Raw genomic sequence first — 20782 nt, 5'->3', positions numbered from 1 at the left:
AGCTTTACCATTGTTTCTTGATATTTACAAATAAAAATGTGAACAAAATCCTTAATTTATTCTTATTGAAAATAAAACAGCTTACAAGTATTAAAGTACACAACAGCTACCACTTTGAAACAACCTTGTCAAAATTCCTTGGATGTCTCAGACCTAGAAAATAATGTCAGTAATGACCACAATTTGGAAGAGAGAGATTATTTCAGGAAACTCGCAGCATATGTGAACATGCTGGTACAATGTGCATATTTGGCTCTGTGACATGGTCTCATCTTACAGAAATGGAATGGCTACTGTGATCTAAATCCAAGAATCAGTCTGAGAATGGAATTCAGTCATTTACTTCTGAAATAACTTTGTAACAGGGCTCCTAATAATAAAAGAGATTTTTAGATAGGTTCCTGTTAATGGCATAGTTCACCGTTCTGGAGATTTCCCTTGAACACTGATGTCAATGCATAGGCCAGGGATGTTCCAGATACATTATAAAATGTCTTTGTAAAAAAAATTTAAGGACAAATTCATTGTAATGTGTAGTTTCATTAAAAATCACTCACTATTTTTTAAAGGCTAAGTATTCTGTTCAACCTTAGACACATCATGAATCACCAGCTAAATTACAAAGAACGGGTATATCACAACACTCCTTCTGCCCTCAGAAATAATTTTTCAATGCCAGGTCCTGATGTCATCAGTGTGATTACCAGTCGACCATATAGTAAACCTCTGTCCGAGGTTCCACATCTATGGGTTCAACCATTTATGCACCAGAAATATTTGAAAAATTTTGCATCTGTACTGAATATGTATAAGCCTTATTTCCTTGTCATTGTTCCCTAAATAATGGAACATAGTGACTATATATCTAGCATTTGCATTGCATTACATATTATAATTAATCTAGAGATGATTTAAGGTATACAGGAAGGTGTGCATAGGATATTTAAACACTATGACATTTTATGTAACATACTTAAGAATTCACAGAGTTCAGTATCTGTAGGAGTCCCAGAACCAATTTCTCACAGATCACAGGGAACAGCTGTATTTATGACTCATATTCTGAATGTACATTAATGTTCTGACATAGTCTAAAAGCCATTTTTCTCCCAATTTATGATAAGTTTTTGACTAAATAATACAGTGTAAATAAGATGCAATTTGGTTGAGGTGTTGTTTTTTTTTTTTTTAAATTATTATTCTCCCAACAGTGGTTCTTAGTTGATACAGAATTTGCCCATGAAACACATGCTGGTAATTCTGGAAAACTCTTAACTTGAGTTTTTCTCAATATTATAAATGTATATAATTATTTTAAATGGAAACAGTTTCAGTTATTTTCACATCATTGTAAAAATCACAGAGTATAGCACTGTAAACTTTTTGTTACAGAATAGTTTTAGACTTACAAAACAAAAAAAAAGTGAAGTGATTTAAAGAGTTTTATATACTCCACACTCAGCTTCTTCTATTATTATTTTATATTAGAGTGACATATTTGTCACAGTCAACAAGCCACACCCAGATCCTCCTGTTTTTAATCTATACTCCCTTTATCCTTCCTATGCCGCCCAGCCTCCAAGGAAACATTTTGTATTCACATGTGCACTTGAGGTAGGTCTTTCTATTTTTTTTTTTTTTTGCATTTTTAAGGAAAGTCAATTGGTTTCTAAAATGAGACATTTTTTTTCATTCTCAAGTTTTTGTCACAGTATTTTCCCCAATATTTCTGCTCTGATTCAACAGAATACAACACTAAATACACTTGCATGGTCAAGTTCTACAGTTCCTACTGGGTTTATTGACTTTCCACTAATACTCCTATAACTGTAAATTTTAATAAAATGAAAATTTTTAAAAATCAGAGAAGTAAAATACTCTCCAAATCTGTCACCTAAATAGGAAGAGACTTTAATTTCTGATATTCACTTCTGTTGTCAGAGATTTTGAAACAAAATCGATCAAGGATAGTTCTAAAATCTTTCTGCATAACTTCCCACTTAAAGGGATGCACACATACTAGAGCAAATTGCAACTTCCTTGAAGCGTGAAATAATGTTTTTGCAAAGCAGTTTTAATGCACTCTTGCCACTCTTGCAAACAAATAACTCTCAGCCATGCAGAAGAGTACAGGCATTTGTCTTCTGAAAATAGGTGAGGTGATATTGTAATATGATTTTATTTTATTCTCAAATGGTTCATTTTGGGCACAACAGCCACAATTATATGAATGGGTCTGCCCAATCTGTCAGTTTGTGTTTGATTATATTGTCTAAGAAAAAGTATTTTCAAAATGTTTTGGTTGAATTTAGCCTTCATCAATTTTGTTTTCAAATTTTACAACTTGTGCTACAGAGCACACCAGGATAAAGTTACAATAAGTATTCTGGAGTCTTAGGTAATTCAAAAAATTCATGGAAGTAGTGTATTAAAAATTGATTTTGTTGCAAAAACTTTTGAAATCCATGCAAAGTTTTTCAAAATTTACATTTTTCATGAGATTCTAGAAGAACCCTGATATATTTTCACCAGGAAATGACACACTGTTTCCTACAGTTCCACACTCATTTCTTCAGTATCATGTGGAGTGGGGCAGCTGTTTCAGACAACTGCAGGGACCAGACACATTTCCATGTCTTGAACAACAACAAAAAATTTGTTGCTAAATAAAATTAACTATAAATGTAGCTATTTATGTTCATCAAGGCTTGAGAGAAAATAGTAAATTATACAGTAATATTTCTTCTTGAAAATTTTTAAAAATGTATTTACTGAGAGGCAAAGAGACAGACACAGACAGGTTTCCTATCATCTGGTTAACTTTGCAAAGGCTTGCAATGGCTGGGGTTGGGCTGGCGATGAACCTGCGAGCTATGAACTCAATCCAGGACTTGTAAGTGGGCAGCAGAGACTACTACTTCTGACTTTCAGTATACATATTTGCGGGAAATTCGAAGGAGTTAAGCTGGGACTCCAACCCAGCCACTCTATTATGGGCTATGGACGTCTACCTGGCATTCCAACAACGAGGCCAAACACCTTCCCTTTACGGTAATATTTGTATAAGAAAATTGTGACACATAACACAAAAAGCAAAATTTTACTTTTAAAGTATGCATTTAAATTCATTTGTTTTATTGAGATTACCTTATGAGTTAGGCAAAGTCCTAGGTGCTTTGTATATATCAGTGATCAAAACAAGGACCCTTGCCCTTTGGGATTTACCTTGCAGTGAAGGAGACAAATGAGAAAAAAAATATATGAATAATTTGTAAGTATCTAGCAAAAGTGCTGGCTAAAAAAGTGAAAGTAAATTGGGGAAAAAATCAAATGGGTGAGAGGGGCTAAAAACTGAAATAGATGAACAGGCTGCTCTGATTCAAAATATGCCTGAATATAATTCAAATGGAATTCTGAGATTTCGGGTTACCAAAAGTCATATTACTTTTGCTTGCATGAAATCCTAATTTTGGTAAAACAAGTAAGTGGACTTCTGTACTGGTATAGGGTACTTCTATGTTAGTTTTCTGGAAGTTGAATTTTCCGTAGGAAGTCTGGAAATTGCTTTAGTTGTGTAACTTTGAAATCTGTCCAGAATTGGCAGGCACACTGAGTCTTTGAATATGCTCTATGACCCAATTAATAGAACTGCCGGTAACGGTGTAAGCCCTTTGCTTTCCCTAGAGACACAGAAATCAGTATCAGTGGATGAAAAATATATTCACTGGCTTTTTAGATCAGGCTGTTGGTCCATGTAGCTCAATAACTTATTTATTTGAGATCCAGAAGATATGCTTTCATGGAAGACCTGTTCTCATAGAATTATAAAATGTTGACTTTTCCTCTTTAGAGATTTATTGGTGATTTTATCTCAAACTTTTAAGATCTAATTTATATTACCAGAATTCCTCAACTTTTGATGATACCCTGCTTTCCTTCTGTCTATAACACAAGAATTTCCAAACCTCAGAAAGTGGTCTGGATTCCTTTTCCTCCTCTCTTCCCTGTATGTCTATGATTCATAAACAAGTGGTTCATATTCTCTTGTTAATGGCACAATACCACAATTTTAAAGAAGAAAAAGTTTCTTTTGACTCACTTTTCTGGTCAAGACCCAAAAGACCCAGACACATTTGCTTTAATAGTACACTCACACTTTTTTGTTGTTGTTGTTGAATTATTTATTTGAGAAGCAGAGAGATTTTGAGATGAACCATTAACCCATTAATCCTTTAATTGCATGAATTGATCAGCTCATTCACGAGAGCAGAACCCAAACCTCCTCTTAATATCTCATAATGGGGATATTTCAGCATGAGTTTCAGACATGATAAACCGTATGCAAATCATAGTAATAAGTAAAATTTCTAGTTTGTTTCTATGTTCTACCCACAGCCTACGTATTGCAGAAGTTTTATTCACCTCTTACTTTCATTCTCGAGTCATAGTCATTTTTAGATTTTTTTTCTTATGAATATCCCATATTCTCAATCATTTTGGATATTTTGCCTTAACTCTCCTGAGTCCTTTTGCACTCAGGTCGCTGGTTGCTTATCCTAAGTCTGCCAAGCATGTTGAGAATACTTCTTCCTAGTTAGGGGCTTGCTGCTTTTTACTCCTAACCTTGACTGGGTTCCATTAATCTAAATTTTACTTTTCATTGGCTTATATATTATCTACTAGATTTTTTAAACTAGTTCAAGGCTGTGAAGATTTTTTCTAATCTATGTATTTCCTCTACAATTTTAGAGTTTTAGTTTATATATGTTTATTTATAAAATATTTCAAAATAATTTTGATAAATTATGGTATGAGTCAGTAAGTTGGCACTCTTTGTCCACATAGACATACAAATGCTCCAAATCTTTGCTGAATACATATGGAGTATCCATAATAGGATATTAGATTGTTCTCTGCTTCTGAGATTCTTGAAATCTCAGATGACATTGCTCTATGTTTGTTCCATGGTTTGCAAAGAATTTCATGTTTGCTGAGTTAATATAGTCTTCTAATGATCTTCTGAGATAAACACTCTAAGTTTATATAGATTTTTCAAATATTCATATAAAATGTATGTTGTAAAAAAGTTATGTGTGGGGTCTGGTGCCGTGGCTCATTTGGCTAATCCTCCACCTGTGGCACCGGCATCCCATATGGGCACCGGGTTCAAGTTCTTCTTCTAGTCCAGCTCTCTGCTGTGGCCTGGGAAGGCAGTGGAGGATGGCTCAAGTGCTTGGGCTCCTGTACCTGCATGGGAGACCAGGGAGAAGCACCTGGCTCCTGACTTTGGATTGGCATAGCTCCGGCCCTGGCGGCCATTTGTGGGGGTGAACCAATAGAAGGAAGACCTTTCTCTCTGTCTCTCTCTCTCACTGTCTATAACTCTACCTGTCAAATAAAATTTTTAAAAAAAGTTATGTGTGGATTTTAAAATTTTTTCACACAAAAAATCTTTATTTACATTTCCATGAACTTTTTGAAGTATCCTCATAAATGAGGAAATAAAATGTTAAAGGACTTGCTGAAGTCCTTCGTGAGCACACACACACACACACACACACACACAGGGGAGTAGGGCAGAGTCAAACCTCAATTCATCCTTTTATCAGCATTTCTTGGTTTTCATTTTTCAAAAAAAAAAAAAATTCCTTAATGGCAAAAGAGATTCAAGAAATACCCTGAAAAGGCATTGAGACAGCCTGAAACAACTATTGATCTTTCATTTAAGGTCTGTATCTTGTCTTTTAAGAATTATAAATAAAGTTTTTTTTGTTTGTTTGTTTTGACAGGCAGAGTTAGACAGTGAGAGAAAGAGAGAAAGGTCTTCCTTTTCCGTTGGTTCACCCAGCAATGGCCGCTTGAGGCCAGCGCGCTGCAGCCAACACACCATGCTGATCCAAAGCCAGGAGCCAGGTGCCTCCTCCTGGTCTCCCATGCGGTTGCAGGGCCCAAGCACTTGGGCCATCCTCCACTGCCTTCCTGTGCCACAGCAGAGGGCTGGACTAGAAGAGGAGAAACCGGGACAGAATCTGGTGCCCCAATTGGGACTAGAATCCGAGGTGCTGGCGCCGCAGGAGGAGGATTAGCCTAGTGAGCCACATCGCTGGCTAAAATAGTTTTAAATGTTACAGATAAGTATTCTGGAGAAATGCCAATGTTTCTCTGTGGTGTCACTACCAGCTCCTTGCCCCTCACATCTGCCACCATCACACCCTGCAGCCAGGCAGGGAAACCCATGTGAGACACTCCCAGATCAACTCACCCCACAGGTTTCCTAGGTTTGCTTGCTGTTATTACAACCTTTCTTCGTGTAGACAGAAGGGATTGTACCAGTGCACAAAAGAATGCACAGAGCTGTCGACAACAGCCCACCCCTCAGTCAGAATAGAATGTAAACCATTTTGTAAACAAAAAATTATTGTCTAATATTTTTCTTTTACCATGGAACCAAATAGAATATATGAGAAGATATTCTGAGAATGTAAGCGGTTGTGAAATGGGCAGCACTTCCTTGGCTTGCTAAGCTGGAAGCTCTCTGAATTATGCTCAAATGCAGTCACACGGTTTTCTCGAATGGTATATGCTACTTGCTTTAGAAGAAACACTCGGAGAGGCAACTGATGGTCAGGATTTAGTATCTATACCAATGTCCTGTGTCCGCGGCTAACAATTCCTTCTTTCTGTTGCAGGCGCAGGGGAATCTGGAAAAAGTACTATCGTTAAGCAAATGAAGTAGGTGCACAACTCTCAGATGCTTCGTATGCGATGTCTGTCCATGTGGTTGACCAGACCTAAATGCTGTCCGCAGTGCTGCGTGCTGAATCACAAGCAGTGGCAGGGCTGTCACAGGGCTGTGCAGACATTTCCTCTGACCTTCCGTAGAAAGCAGTGCAGACAGGGAATAGGGTAACTTGGCGTTTATCCTCCAAACGTTGCCTCTCAATGGGAAAAACAGGAAAAGCAGCTGTATTGTAATTATAGTGAGCTGGGAATGGTCTAGGATTGCACTACTATGGGCAAAACCCATGAAACATTTCAAAACGTCTCACTCAGTGAGGCATTTGATTTTTTGAGAAAATATAAGCTTGAACTTCATTGATATTTAGCCTACTTTGGGAACAGAAAGCATATTTTAAATGATCACCAGCATGGATTTCAATGTCACTGTATGATCTTCTCTACTTTTTGCTTTTTATGAATTAGCTAGACCTGAATGTCTTAGTAAGAAAATAATGAACACCGAAGTACTGTAATTCATTAATATCTAAGTTAATAAAATGAGGATTGATAGGTGGAGGTGCATGGATGAAACTTCATGGCTCTCTCAATAACAGAAAAATTTAAAAGACAATTTTTGCTAAAGATGCAGCAGAAGCAGAAGAAAAGAAGAAATATTTTTCATTATGTGTTTTGGATGTATTAAATGAGGAAAAGTCCCAGGTGAACAGCAGTGTTCGGTTTACCATCTAAACCATGGTTTGGTCTCTATTATCCTTTTTGACCTCTCTGTTTTCTATGACCTTCAATGAAGTAAAACAAAATCAGTTATTGGCTGTATAAAAAAGGAAAACTTGTAATTTATTAAATCACAAATGGAATTTCTAAAAACAAGACAAAACTATGATAAACATGATAGACAGCTAAATAATTGACTACTTTAATATAGAAAGTTCTTTAGACTTTTAACTAAAATAATAAGCTACCCAATACAACAAATGGAAAGACACAATAAACAGGGTTCAGTGCTGTGGTGTAGCGATTAAAGCTGCTGCCTGTAGTGCCAGCATCCCATATGGGCGCTGGTTCAAGTCCTGGCTGCTCCACTTCCAATCCAGCTCTCGGCTATGGCCTGGGAAAGCAGTAGAAGATGGATGGCCCAACTCCTTGGGCCTCTGCATCCCCATGGCAGCCCCAGAGGAGACTCCTGGCTTCAGATTGGCTCACTTCCAACCATTGAGGCCATCTGGGGAGTGAATCAGCAGATAGACGATCTCTCTCTCTCCCCCTTTCTCTGTAACTCTTCCTTTCAAATAAATAAATAAATCTTAAAAAAAGAAACAATGAACAGTTCACAAAAGACAAAATTAAATGGATAAATAAAACATATTTTAGTTTAATTGCACTATTTATTAAATATAAAAATTAAATCAATAATGACATGTTTTTCATATGAGTAAATTAGCAAACTAATTTTAAAATAATACCTCAAGGGCTGGCATATGTGTTAAGATGCCACTTGGGACACCAATATCCCATATTAAAGAGCAGGATATAGTCCTAGTCTCTTGCTAAAGTAGACCCTGGTAGGCAGCAGTGATGCCTCAAATAGGTGGCTCCCTACCACCCATGTGGGAGGCCTGGGTTGAGCACCAGGCTCCTGGCCTCTGCCTAGTCCAGGCTTCACTGTTGTGAGCATTGGAGAGTGAACCAGCAGATGGAAGAGTTCTCTTCTTGCTGTCACTCTCTCACTCTGTCTCTCTTGCCTTTCAAATAAGATACAAATAAATAAAAATGTTTAAAATAAAAATATTATCTAGTAAGATGACATTTTGAAAAATGTGTTTCTTATCACTACTTGTAAAATTATGTAATACATGAAATTTATAGAACTAGTTTTTCACTATACACAATGAACTGGGAAAATCGTTAAGTACTGATTTTCTACATATATCTCAGAATTTTCCATAACTGAGTAATGTAAAAATATGCAATCATGAAAATAATAACATCCAAATACATAAAACATGAAAATTTATGGGCAAAGATATTTATATCACTTTCTAAGAAGGTAGTATCTTTTTAAAATATTTCTTTTTTTGAAAGTCAGAGTGACACAGAGAAAGAGAGGAGGAGAGAGAGAGATCTTCTACCCACTGGTTCACTTCCCAAATGCCCACAATAGCCAAGGACAGAACAGACCAAAGCCAGAAGCCTGAAACTCCATGTGGGCATCCCTTACCCTTAACAGGAACATAAGCTCTTGAGCCCACTGCCTACAAGGTATATTAAAGGAAAGCTGGATCAGAAGCAGAGTGGCTGGCTGTTGGACTAGTTGTTTTTTTTTTTTTTAATTGATTTTATTTATTTGAAAGGCAGAGAGAAAGACAGAGGGAGGGACAAAGTGAGCTCACATTTGCTGACCGAAGCCATGAGCTGGGAAATCAGTCCAAGTATCCCATGTACATGGCAGGAACCTAAATACTTGGGCCATTGACTGCTGCCTTACACTGTGTGCATTATCAGGAAGCTGGAATCCGGATTAGAATCAAGACTCAAACCCAAGCACTCCCATATGTGATGCCAGCATCCCAAGTTGCTTCTTAACGTCCAGGCCTAACATCTGTCCTGTGAAGCATTCTTATTGCCTTATCTAAATTCTATTTGATACCATTGGTCTTTTCCCTTTTAAAGCTGTTGCACATCTTCTAGGAGAACTATCTTTCCCAGTTCTGTTCCACCTCTTCTGTCCTCAGGTTGCATCCCCAAAATTGACATTTCTAATGTACCACATGCTCTTCCTTTCCCTTTCTCTCTGCACATCCATAAAATTAGAGCTCCTGAGGTCCCTTGGTTTTTCTCTAGCATCTGCAAGAGGACCATCCCAGAATATTTCTTTCAAACTCAGACACTTTACCTAATCTGGAGGAGTAAATCCATCCACCTCTACATTCTCTGGCTAGAAACAAATCGAATAAAGAACATTAAACTTGTCTCTAATTCCCATAAACAAATTACAGACATACCAGCCTTCAAAGCAATCAATCTCGTATGGCCACGTTGAGCTCTCACTCTCACCAAGTCATGCCACATCTACACAATTTATCTACAAACACATCATTTATCTGCATTTTCACTGCCTTAGTTTAAAATCTCATCATTTCTGATCCAGATTACTTATCTTAAGTAGTTTCTGTTTCCCTATTCTGCCTGCCACTGTGTTATCCACACAGCCTGCCCTTTTGGATTGTGTTCCCAGCTGCTGGCTTCAAGGCCTTGCTGTTGCATGCATTTGGGGAATGAACCAGTGGATGGGAGCTTCCACTCCCTCTGTCTGCCTGTCTGTTGAATAAATTGGGACTATATACTTAATTTATCTATGCCTACATTTCCTGCCTATAAAATGTAGGTGGTAATTTCAATGTAGGAAATAAGAAGACATACAAAGCCCTCACCACAGTTCTTGGCACATACTGAAATCTTGATTGTTGCAAGCTCGTATTTATATATTCTAATCAGTCTGCCTGGGATGGTCTACCTTTTCACAAATTGGGAATAACTACTGATGCTTGAAAAACCATCTAATTGTGACTCCTCCTAGGAGGTTTCCCTAATACCTCACATCACTTCTTTTCATCTCTATCTTTCCACACATACCAATGTTGTCGTCATACATTGGTATGCTGCACCAAAATTTGTTTATATATTCTTCCTTCCCAAAACCCGGGCTCTCCAACGGAACCATGCACAATAACAGGCAGCTTCTGTGCCTGGGCTCTCCCATATGGAGCTCCTAGACACAAGTGGGCTTTACCAGCCATTGGAAACGTGGCTAGTGTGATCGAGGAACTGGAATTTTTAATTTAATCTACCTCTAATCACTGTGGCTATTGGCTACTGCGGAGCTGTAGTCTACTTATTTCCAAGGAGGAGAGACACATAATTCATCCATTCTCCTTAGTGTGTTATAGTATAGCGAGTTACAGAAAATGCCCAGGAAAGCCTATTACTGTAAGCAGACTTAGGAACCGACTCGTCGGTAGAGCACTCTTTCACACAGACGTGTACTAATGCAGCTCCTAGGAAAAACATGTTGCTGAATGTTGCTTAACATCCAACCTCAACTAGACTTGTAAATTCTGATCTTATCACTTTGCTTTGTGATAGATGTTTCCTCTCCCACTGATGAGAACAGCTATTAGAACTTGTTTAAGCAAGAATAGCCAAACATGCCACGCCTATTTGTAACTGCCACTTTAACTTCGTAATTAAAATAATGTTCCAATTTCAAATTTAGACAGAGTTGAAATTTCCTTAAAGAATTTATTCCTAGTCAACCCTAGAGATATTTTATTGTGCTTTCTACAGTGTTTAATTAATTGTCTGCTTTACTTGTTTATTTAAGCTATTTAATTGTTTAATGCAGCAATACAAATATTGGCCAGTTTTAACATAGAAGTACGGCAATTATTGCTAATCAAATATGAGTCAATTAAGAAATAAATAGGGGTGGCCATTACAAGTCAAGACTTCACTTTGATGTCTACATAAATTCAAGTCCCAGATCTACACCAAGTTCTAGCTCCCTGTAAACTTGCACCATGGGAGACTGCAGGTGACCCCTCAAGTACTTGGGTTCCCTGCCATACCAGTGGGAGACCTGGATTGAGTTCTTGGCTCTCTCTCTGTCTCTCTCCCTTTCGAATAAATTTATTTTTAAAAAACATAAATACAGGCACTGCCTTTACTCTTTTTAGTTCCAAAGCCTTGTGTTTGAAGGTTATAATTTTGTCAAAGATATTAAAAAGCACTTATGCTTTTTCCCCTTCAGCAAAGCTTTTATGTGCATAGATGCAACACAAATCTTTAGAAATATTGCATTCAAAAATGAACAGAAAGCATTGCAAAAACAACAAGAAGTAACAGTAGAAAGGAACAGAAACATATTATATAATACAGAAGCAAAAAACTATAGTTGGCACAAGCAAATATTTTAGCTTATAATACATAAATCTATTTTGAGCTATTATTCCAAAACTACTAGTAAAACCTTTGCTTTTTCTGCCTGAATGAGTGGAAGGAAGAGAAGAGTTCAGCCAAATAGAATGTCTGGTCATTTCAACTTTGAGAACTCAGTGGCACGTACACAGATGGAGAAGTGACAAGGGATTTAACAGAGTGCAATTACCTGCAGGAAAAAAGTGCCTTTGTTAAAGCTGTAAATAGAAAGCAGACACTCCTATTTTCCAGTGCACCTTAAGTGATGGGAAAAGACAAGAATGTTTTACTAAATGACTTCACTTCCTCTAGGCATCAGGGGGAAAAAACAGCAAATTTCAGAACTCCATAATTTTTCTCCTTTTGAGAAAAAATCAGCTTTCTAAGTAAAAGGTTCATGATTTTAGAAAGCTTTTTTTTTGCAAACAAATTTCTTCATATTTGTCATGGCTGGTACAGAAAAAGGAAATATTATGAAAGGATATTGATTAATAAACTTTCAAAGGCATAAATTGGTCAGATTTAACATATATATGTAGTCAGAATTCTTCCTTTTTAAATGAAGATACACTGTAATTGTATTCCAGCAGTTTGTGGTTGCAGTGTTTTAGTAGAACAATCAACTGTTCAATTTACAAAATCTTTCCATGTTTCAATTATAGGATCATCCACAAGAATGGCTACACTGCACAAGAATGCATGGAGTTCAAAGCAGTCATTTACAGCAACACCTTGCAATCCATCCTAGCTATTGTGAAAGCTATGGGGACCCTGGGGATAGATTATGTAAATCCCAGAAGTGCAGTAAGTATGCAAATAATGGTCATTACAGATCCTGCAAAGGAGTCAGAGCCAGAAAGAGTAGGACTTAATAAGTTTGTTATACTAAAATACAAGAATATTTTAGTAATGTAAAAAATAATTTCAGAAACATTAATTGCTTTTGATGTAAGGTTTCTTATCTTCCCATTATTGAAGCTTGTATTTTTCATTAGGTGCTATAATCTTTTCAGCATTATTTGTTATCCTAAGGATCAAGCCTAATAACGAATACAACACTATAAGAAAAATATTGTTTATGATTGCTAAATTACAAATAAGTTTGTTACATAAAACATAATCTGAAATATTCTACATTTATTTTCTTAATCTAATTGTCATTTCATGGAGACTTAAAATTTTTACCCTATAATTATCATTAATATTCTATGATAATTATAAAGGCTATGTGGCAATAGGAAAATGATTATTTTATGATGCTAACATTTTTAAAAAAGAATTCAAAGTTGTGTGAATAACTGAAATATCTGTGCATCAAATAAACTCAAGTAGTCATAGTTTTGCTTATAAGGTAGCATATAAACAAGTTCATTTTTGTTCCATCATACAGTTTGTAGTATGGTTATTTTACATTAGAATGTATTGTAAACACATTTATTTTAAAACCATGCGTATGCAAATATAAAATGCTATTTTTGTTGGTGAATGAACATATGTTGCTACTCCCAAAGAACAATAGTCAACCCCACCCACAAAAGAGAGTACCAACACAATGCACAGGAAGAACTCACCCACTTTCATAGGTCCCTTCCAGAAGCAGCTGGCTACCTCCAGAGATGAAGTTGAACTGTTCCCAGCACAGTTCTTAGATACCTTGTTAGAGGAACATTAAACAAAAACACAACGCAGTAAGTACAGAGAGGAAAACAACTTTTGACCTCTTGCCTTTCCTGTCTCTCCCCTGCATGTTCAGGTGAGAGACTATACATGATCACTGGAAGTCATTAGGATAAAAAGAAAAATGCCTTTTCCATGTTGCCAACTTGAAAGGAAAAAATAAATCCTCTTTCTTCCTGTCACTTTTCTGCAGAGAACTAAGAGTGGATATGCAAACCCTCAGGGCAGATGGTTTGTAAGCACAGAGCCAGGATTCTAGGACTCCTCTTCCATTCCTAGCTTTCCCCAGAACTGACCCCAGGAAGTTACCTGCTTCTCTGGCTCTGGGTCCCCTCTCGAGTGGAAAGGAGGAGCTTGGAGGAGCTGAATTCCAACATCATCCATCCTTTATCAACCTCTAAGTGATCATGTTATTTAAGGGTAGTTCAGTTATCTCTCTGACTCCTGCTAATCCTAGGAACCCAGGATTTTAAATTGGCTCTTAAGAGACAACCTGGTACAATTCCCTTAATTTAAAGATAAGAAAAGTAAGGCCTAAATGAGATAAGTTTGCTTCTGATATGTAGCTAGCATTTAGGGCAAAAAAAAAAAAAAAAAAAAAAAATTTTTTTGGCTTTTTCTCTATGCATGGATTTTTTAAAATGATTAGGAAATTTTATTTTTTTCTTCTTGGCACTAATAGTTATTGAAATAGGTGTGCCTTCTGAAATCAGAATGGTTTAATGGTGCTAGAATATGTACATGCAGTCTTCCATGTATTTGCATCAAGGAAGTTGGAGTGTCAACCTTATGTGTTGATTTACATACATCACATGTTTCATGCAGTTTTCAAATCAGTAACAACAGCACTAAAGAACCAAAATCTGTTGGTTGAGAGTCTTAATGACCTAACATACATGTGGAGTAAAAATAATAATGTACCTATCATCGCCACTATGCCAACAAGAAAATAAAAACGAGCACAACTTACTCAAAGTGTACATTGAGAGGTGTAAACACATTAGCTCAAGCAGCGTTAAGCAACTGTCATGACACTGCAGGATTACCCATGTCCTCAAATATCAGAACAATGTGACGGCTGTCAAGCACTGCATAACTCATATTTCAAATGATAGAAACACTGGCTTCTTTAGTATTTGATTTTAAGATCAATGCACGCTCTACATATTTTAAATTATTTATTCAAAAGATTATTTGTAAAACACTACCTATGTGCGGCCTCCAGAGTTGAGATTAACTTTCATTTGTTTTTTATGTGGGTGTGTATTCTTTGGCATAACTATTTGCACATCACCACAAAACTTGTCATACTCAAAATCCTGATAGGAAATGTACATGAGCTTTTTTCAGTCACGTGTTCTGTAAATTTGGACAAGCAGCTTAGCCTCTCTAAGGATCAGTTTCTTCACAAATGTTAGTGTTCTTCTCATTGAATTACCTTAACTATAAACAGAGAAACAAAGATAACCACTAACCCACCTAAGTACAGAGTATTGCTAAATGTAAGTTCCCAATAAATAACCGATTTCATTATTTTTCCAATAATCATGTTTAATGAATTCTCACTAAAATTTTGTGTTGAAACCCACACATCTGACACAATTTTGAAAATGTATTTTTCAATGAGCTTGCTTATGTGACAAACTTTAGGTTGGGCCTAGGGAATATACTGAGAGGTCAGCAATAATTGAGATGGACTTCCTACTTGTCCTTGGAGGAAGGAAAAGTCTGATGTTGATCAAGTGAATACAAAGCATCAGCTATTTCAAAAGGGCAGGATATCTAATTGTGTAGCTAGAACCTTATTTATGGTCACAATTTCTGAGAAAGGGAACACTAAAAGGGGATGGAGAAGAATGAGGTGGCTGGACTTTGGAAATGTTGAGTTTGGAAGTTCTATGGGATGTCACCTATGCAACCAACTGCAATGTGTACATGTCAAATATACACATTTGTATATTTGACAAATATACACATTTGTAAGATGTATTTTACTAAAGACCTTAATCTCCATGCTGTTGGCATACTATTATACAGTGGTATATAATTTACATTCATCAAGGACGTGAGATGCAGCAGTCAATTTCTTAGACAGAGAAGACAAGGTGGTAGGGGGAGAAGAGTATTAAGCATCAGTGTAAAAGGATTAAAGTATCTCCAACATTTCCTGGTCATGTGAAAGGAAAAGAAGAGATGATAGAATATTTGGTAGAGGAATATCAGGGTATGTGAAATCACAGAGTTTCAAAAAAGTATTCCTAGGGGGAGGTTATGCAAGTTGGAAGGCTTTGAGAGGTCAAGCAAGAAGCTTAATTTTCAAAAATTCATTGGATTTAGCAATGCGGAGTCCCTGGGGAGATAAGTCAAGGGGTTTCATGTAGCTGACTCAGAATACATCGAGTGTGTTGGGCAATGAGAAGAAACTGTAGAAACAGAGGTCAAAGACAACGTTTTCAGGAACTGTGTAGTTGGGGAGCAGGGGAGAAGTGAAATCTGCAGGTCGGGGGAGGTGAAGGGGAACAGCTAACAGGGCTTATTCTTGTTTTAGCTTAATATTTGATAGAGTAATTTCAAAAGCATAGAGCTTACAAAGAGGACAAAGCTGAAGAAACAGGAAAAGAGAAATAGCAAAAATAACTAACAAATGTCTATTTATCCTCTTTGAATTCTTATATTCTATTTGAATCCTCTAGAGAGAATTTTAGGAGCACTGAATGTCCTAACACTCCCACTTAATGGTTTGTTATTTTGGCCATTTTTGACAATCAAATCATTTTTGACAAAATGAAATCTACAATGTGAACCAGAGCTCAGATTCCTCAAGATCATCTACAATTGGATTTCCATGACCAAATAAGTTTTGGATATAAACATGGTATAACAACTTGAGAATTTGTGACCAATAGTCCTTCTCAAAGACTGAAAATCTGCTAACAACACCACCTGGCATTTTTCACCTAATATTTCTCACTTATTAGGCTGTATATACCTTGCTTCCTTTGATTGTTTTTCACAAATTTTTTGGAAAATATGACTCTAGAATTCAAAATGAGTTTCACAAGCTTCTAAGACCACACGAGGCCACTAATATTGACAAAGAACTTCAGCATAACCTGTATAGAAAAATGTATATATTTTGTTTCTTATGCAAAAGGGCCCAGAGCTATGAAACCTGTAGAGAAGGAGCCATTCAAGGACCAAGTCTTTCCAAATATTCATACATTATATGGAAATAGAACCCCTTCAGGATATCACTCAAATATCCAGGGCACTATTTTTAAAATTTTAGAGATTGGTGATTACTTAAAATTTCTCTAGAACATGAGGTATAAGCTGATTAGCAAATTTACTTTATTGATTCATTCATTCAATAACATTTCAGGGACACGTCCTATGTGTTAGGTTCTGTTCAACCTTAAAAATGGAGATATGAACAAAATTATAAAATATATGTCTTTGTGTGCTTATGGTCTACATGAAAGATGTGTGGCAAATGAAGAAATATGCACTAGATAAGTAGTATTAAGTGCAAAAAGGAAAATGATGGTGGGGCTGGCATTGTGGCTTAGTGGGTTAAGCTGCTGCCTGTGGTGTCGACATCACATATGGGTGCCAGTTCCAGTCCTGGCTGTTCTACTTCCGATCCAACTCCCCGTTAATGTATCTGGGAAAGCAGCAGAGGATGGCCCAAATGCTTGGGTTCCTGCACCTATGTGAGTGATCCGGAAGAAACTCCTGGCTCCTGCCTTCAAACCTGCTCAACTCTGGCCATTGTGGCCATTTGAGGAGTAAACTAGAAAATGGAAGATCTCTCTCTCTCTCTCTCTCTCTCTCTCTCTCTCTCTCCCCCTAATTCTGCTTTTCATATAAAAAACAAATCTTAAAAAAAAAAAAGAAAAGAAAAGATGGTAAGGATTAGAACATGATGGAAGAAAGGATGGTTGGAGAAGCCTTTCTTGAGGAGGTTGTGCTGAAAAGAGACTTGAGCACAATAGGAAGTGAGTCACAAAATGATATGGAGATGACCACCAATGAAGAGTTCTAACATGGTGCTCAAGGAGCCAGGCACATCTTGAAAGTGGGACAGGGAGGAAGGAAGTAGGGGGTGAAGAAGGGGACACAGAAAGGAAGACAGACTCAGGTAAAATCTCAGGAGCAATGGGGCAGGCATTGTGGTGCAGTAAGTTAAGCTGTCACCTGTGACACCAGCATCCCTTATGGGTGCTGGTTCAAGTGCCAGCTTTTCTACTTCCAAACCAGTTCCCTGCTAATGGGCCTGGGAAAATCAGTGGAAGATAGTCCAAATCAGTGGAAGATACTCCAAATGCTTGGGTCTCTGCCACTCATGTGGGAGACCCAGATAGACTTCCAGGCTCCTTGCTTCAGCCTGACTCAGCACCTGCTATTGTTGCCACCTGGGGAGTAAACCAGTGGATGAAATATATCTTCCTGTGTCTCTCTCCCTGTCTCTATCTCTCCCTTTCTCTTTCTGCCTTTCGAATAAATAAGTAAATCTTTAAAAAAAAATCTGGGGAGCCTATGAACCATAAAAAGACATTTGGATTTTGAGTTTTGTGGGAAATTACTGGAATTTCTCAAATATGGGAGTAAAATAATTAGTAGAAATTCAATTTTTAATCAGTTTGGCTGTTTTTCCTAACCTATTAAGCTTGATGTTATGAGTTTTTTTTTAATAAAAGATTTATTTATTTATTTATTTATTTATTTATTTATTTATTTGAAAGGCAGAGTTAGAGAGAAACAGAGGCAGAGAGAGAGAGATAGAGAGGTCTTCCACCCGCTGGTTCACTCTCCAGTAGGCCACAACAGCTGGAGCTGGGCCGATCCAAAGCCAGGAGCCAGGAGCTTCTTCTGGGACTTCCACATGGGTACAGGGGCCCAAAGACTTGGGCTATATCCCACTGCTTTTACAGGGCACAGCAGGGAGCTGGATTGGAAGTGCAGCAGCCAGGACTCGAACCAGCACCCATATGGGATGCCGGCACTGCAGGCAGTGGTTTTACCCGCTACGCCACAGTGCCGGTCCTTATGTGTTTTAAAAATTCAGATGTGATAGTTATTCCAAAACCCTTAAAGACATAAATTCTAATTTTTCAAATTATACAAATTATATAGCTCTTCAATAAGTACAAAGGAACATCAAGAAACTGGACTGCACTATGTTCAATAAAACACGACTGGTAGTTTAAAAAAAAAGCAAAACACAAAGACTGCATTTTGCCAGGGATCCTTAACACAGACCACACATTTAAGTCATTTAAGTCACCAGGAATTCTTGAAAAAATATCTTTGAAAGGCTTCACACTGAGAAACTCTTGATTATTGTCTTTGGGTCAGATTTCTGAGATTATTATTTTTAAACTCCACGTGCTCATATTATGCAGCCTGGACTGAAGATAGTCATCTTGGGTCTAGCTATGCAGGAATAACTTAAAAAGTAAAAAGTTTGGATAGACAAAAATCAACAAGAGGATGGCTTGTCTTTGGGAAATGTACTAGGATTGAAGACACTTATAACAGTGAAATGTTTTCAGTAAGCTGTATTCACAACACTCATGCAAATAAAATCATTGCAAATTAAAACGGAATAATTTTAAAGGGAAGCTTGGGTTACTTTGGTTTATAAAGGTGTGCTGATAAGGCATACACTTTCTTCCTTTTGGTGATAAAACTGTGTGTGCAGCTGTTTCTTGCATCATTTGTCCTGAGATGCACTTTAATAGTGGAATCAACCAAAGATGGCATTGCTTGCAAGAGTGATCAGCTATACTCTGCTAAGTCTGCAACTCTGCATCCCATCCATCTAACAGTGAGAAAAGAGTTTAAAATGGCATCCTCAGGGCCGGTGCCATGGCTCACTTGGCTGATCCTCTGCCTGTGGCGCCAGTATCCCATATGGGTGCCAGGTTCTAGTCCCAGCTGCTCCTCTTCCAGTCCAGCTCTCTGCTGTGGCCCAGGAGGGCAGTGGAAGATGGCCCAAGTCTAACTCTATCTGTCAAATAAAAAAAAATGGCATCCTGTGTTGAAGCAAGAAAATAGGGTAAAGCCCAATTATCAACTGATGAAGTTGCTTTTAACAGAGAAAATCAAAAAGAAAAGTGAAATAAGATGTTTTTCAGTCTAAACAGTGCCTCTCTTTAACAAAAAGAGCTATATTCTTGATTCCTATTACAGGCAGATTTTTTAAATAAAATGGTAAAATTAAACTGTTAATTTTATAAAATATTAAATGGAATTATATCAGAAGAGTAGTTCTTTCTTCCACTGGTTTTCTACCCAAATGGCCACAATGGTTAGGAGGGCTGGGCCAGACCAAAGCCAAGAACCAGTAGCTTCTTCCAGGTCTCCCACATGGGTACAGGTGCCCAAGCACTTGGACCATCTTTTGCTGCTTTCTCAGGCCATTAGAAGGGAGCTGGATCAGAATTGGAGGAGGCAGGACTCAAACCAGGGTCCACATGGGATGCCAACATCATATGGAGCATTGTGAGTCCACAATGCTGGCTTTATTATTTTGGCTTGCTTTATTATATATTGACTTTAATATACCTTGAAAATATATTCTACACATTAGCTAAAGGAATCAGATAAAAATCCTTAAATTAAAAGGCACCATTGAAAAATAGAATGTGTGATTACAAATAACGTATTTTTATCCTTCGCCAAATGTTACTGTAGGAAGACCAGCAACAGCTTTGTGCTATGGCAAACACAATGGAAGACGGTACTATGACGCCTCAGCTGGCTGAGATCATCAAACGACTGTGGAGGGACCCAGGAATTCAGGCCTGCTTTGAAAGAGCATCTGCTTATCAGCTCAATGACTCAGCAGCCTAGTAAGTGAACTCACTTGGACAGGAATTGCAATTGAACCATCTGAAATCAGGCACGATAATTCTTCACACTGTGCATTTGTGAACAGAAATAAGGAGATTAAATGGCTTTCCGTTCTATTATATTAAAATAAATAACAATTGAAGAGAAATTTTAAAAATCAAGGGGACATAATGGAGATGTTAAAAAATACCAGCCAGGGGCACATTTTAAATAGCTATTTTTATAACTTTTATTTAATGAATATAGATTTCCAAAGTACAGCTTATGGACTACATTGGCTTCCCCCCAACCCCCGATGACTTCCCTCCCACCCGCAACCCTCCCCTTTCCCGCTCTCTCCCCTTCCATTCTTATCAAGATTCATTTTGAATTTTCTATATATACAGAGGATCAGTTTAGTACACATTAAGTAAAGATTTCAACAGTTTGCACCCACATAGAAACACAAAGTGAAAAATACTGTTTGAGTACTCGTTATAGCATTAAATCACAATGTACAGCACATTGAGGACAGAGATCCTACATGAGGAGT

General features: G+C 37.3%; 2 protein-coding genes across 10 annotated transcripts in view; one reads left to right on the top strand and one right to left on the bottom strand.

Annotated features, from left to right (window-relative positions):
* Window positions 1-20782, top strand: part of GNAT3 (G protein subunit alpha transducin 3) — an 83878-nt gene that overhangs the window by 41445 nt on the left and 21651 nt on the right. For all 5 annotated transcript variants that reach the window (XM_070071242.2, XM_070071244.2, XM_051848882.3 and 2 more), the window contains 3 exons: window positions 6690-6732; window positions 12378-12519; window positions 20092-20249. In XM_070071242.2, the coding sequence (XP_069927343.1) occupies window positions 6728-6732; window positions 12378-12519; window positions 20092-20249 (305 nt within the window). In that variant the 5' untranslated portion in view covers window positions 6690-6727. The remainder of the gene's footprint in view (window positions 1-6689; window positions 6733-12377; window positions 12520-20091; window positions 20250-20782) is intronic.
* CD36 (CD36 molecule (CD36 blood group)) overlaps window positions 1-20782 on the bottom strand; it is a 233588-nt gene that overhangs the window by 198743 nt on the left and 14063 nt on the right. For 2 of the 5 annotated variants that reach the window (XM_070071240.2, XM_070071236.2), the window contains exon 1: window positions 13287-13628. The gene's annotated coding sequence lies outside the window, so the exon portion shown is untranslated. Of the gene's footprint in view, window positions 1-13286; window positions 13629-20782 lie in introns of those variants that run through there. The other 3 variants (XM_089328507.1, XM_089328509.1, XM_089328510.1) reach the window with 3 other exon arrangements.

Source organism: Oryctolagus cuniculus, chromosome 3, assembly GCF_051225735.1.
Source record: "Oryctolagus cuniculus isolate XC-2025 breed Fujian yellow rabbit chromosome 3, ASM5122573v1, whole genome shotgun sequence".
Lineage (NCBI taxonomy): Eukaryota > Metazoa > Chordata > Mammalia > Lagomorpha > Leporidae > Oryctolagus > Oryctolagus cuniculus.
Note: the sequence above shows the minus strand (reverse complement) of the source record. Positions and strands in the feature narration are given on the sequence as shown.